Source organism: Eimeria mitis, genomic scaffold (genome assembly GCF_000499745.2).
Source record: "Eimeria mitis Houghton genomic scaffold, Emh_scaff911, whole genome shotgun sequence".
Lineage (NCBI taxonomy): Eukaryota > Apicomplexa > Conoidasida > Eucoccidiorida > Eimeriidae > Eimeria > Eimeria mitis.
In genome coordinates, this window is record NW_013576707.1 from 5040 (window position 1) to 5816 (window position 777).

Below are 777 nucleotides of genomic sequence, written 5' to 3' on the forward strand. Positions count from 1 at the left end.
CTGCTGCTTCTGCTTGAGTTGCTGCTGCTGTTTCTGCCGCGCTGCTGCTGTCATCGTAGCTGCTGCTGCTGTTTTGCTGCTTCGATATTGCGACCGCGGGAGAAGGCAGCAGCAGCAGCTGCTGCTGCATCCGCCGTTGCTGCAGCCTGAAAAAAGAAGTGGTGCTGCAGCCTTGATGAGAAACTAAGCTGCATTAAAACCTATAGGTTTTGTTGCTGCTGTTGCTGCTGCTGCTGCTGCTGCTGCTGCTGCTGCTGCTGAAGGCCTGCGTGCACGCTGCTGCCCGAGTCGGCGGTGGTCATGAGGCCTTGCGAAGGACAGCAGCAGCAGCAGCAGCAGCAGCAGCAGCGGACGCGAGAAAAGCAGCAGCAAGAATTCTGAATATATAAAAACTCCTCAACAAAAATATATAATTAAAACACTAAGTAAAGGGTGAGACAAGAGCAGCAGCAGCAGCAGCACAGCAGCAGCAGCAGCAGCAGCAGCCGCACGGGCTCGAAGGTCGGCAGCAGGCCCGCAGCTGCGGCGGTCGGTGGGGATGCAGCAGCAGCAGCAGCAGCAGCAGCAGCAGCATGCAAGGCAGCAGCAGCAGCAGCAGCAGCCTTTCTGTCGAAAGCCCCAAACTTACCAATAAAGAAAAAGCAGCTGTTGCTTCTGCTGCTGGGTTATTTTTCTTCGTTTTAATTATTTATACGTGGCCCTAGAGAAGCAGCAGCAGCAGCAGCAGCAGCAGCAGCGGCTGCAGCTGCCCCTGTAGCAGCAGCAACGCGAGATTTT

At 55.5% G+C, this 777-nt stretch overlaps 1 protein-coding gene across 1 annotated transcript in view; it reads right to left on the bottom strand.

Moving 5' to 3' along the window:
* Positions 1–130, bottom strand: part of EMH_0025160 (uncharacterized protein) — a gene marked incomplete at both ends in the record, with an annotated part of 3653 nt that extends 3523 nt beyond the window's left edge. The window contains one exon of the mRNA XM_013502411.1: positions 1–130. Within this exon, the coding sequence (XP_013357865.1) occupies positions 1–130 (130 nt within the window).
* Between the last annotated feature and the right edge of the window lie 647 nt (positions 131–777).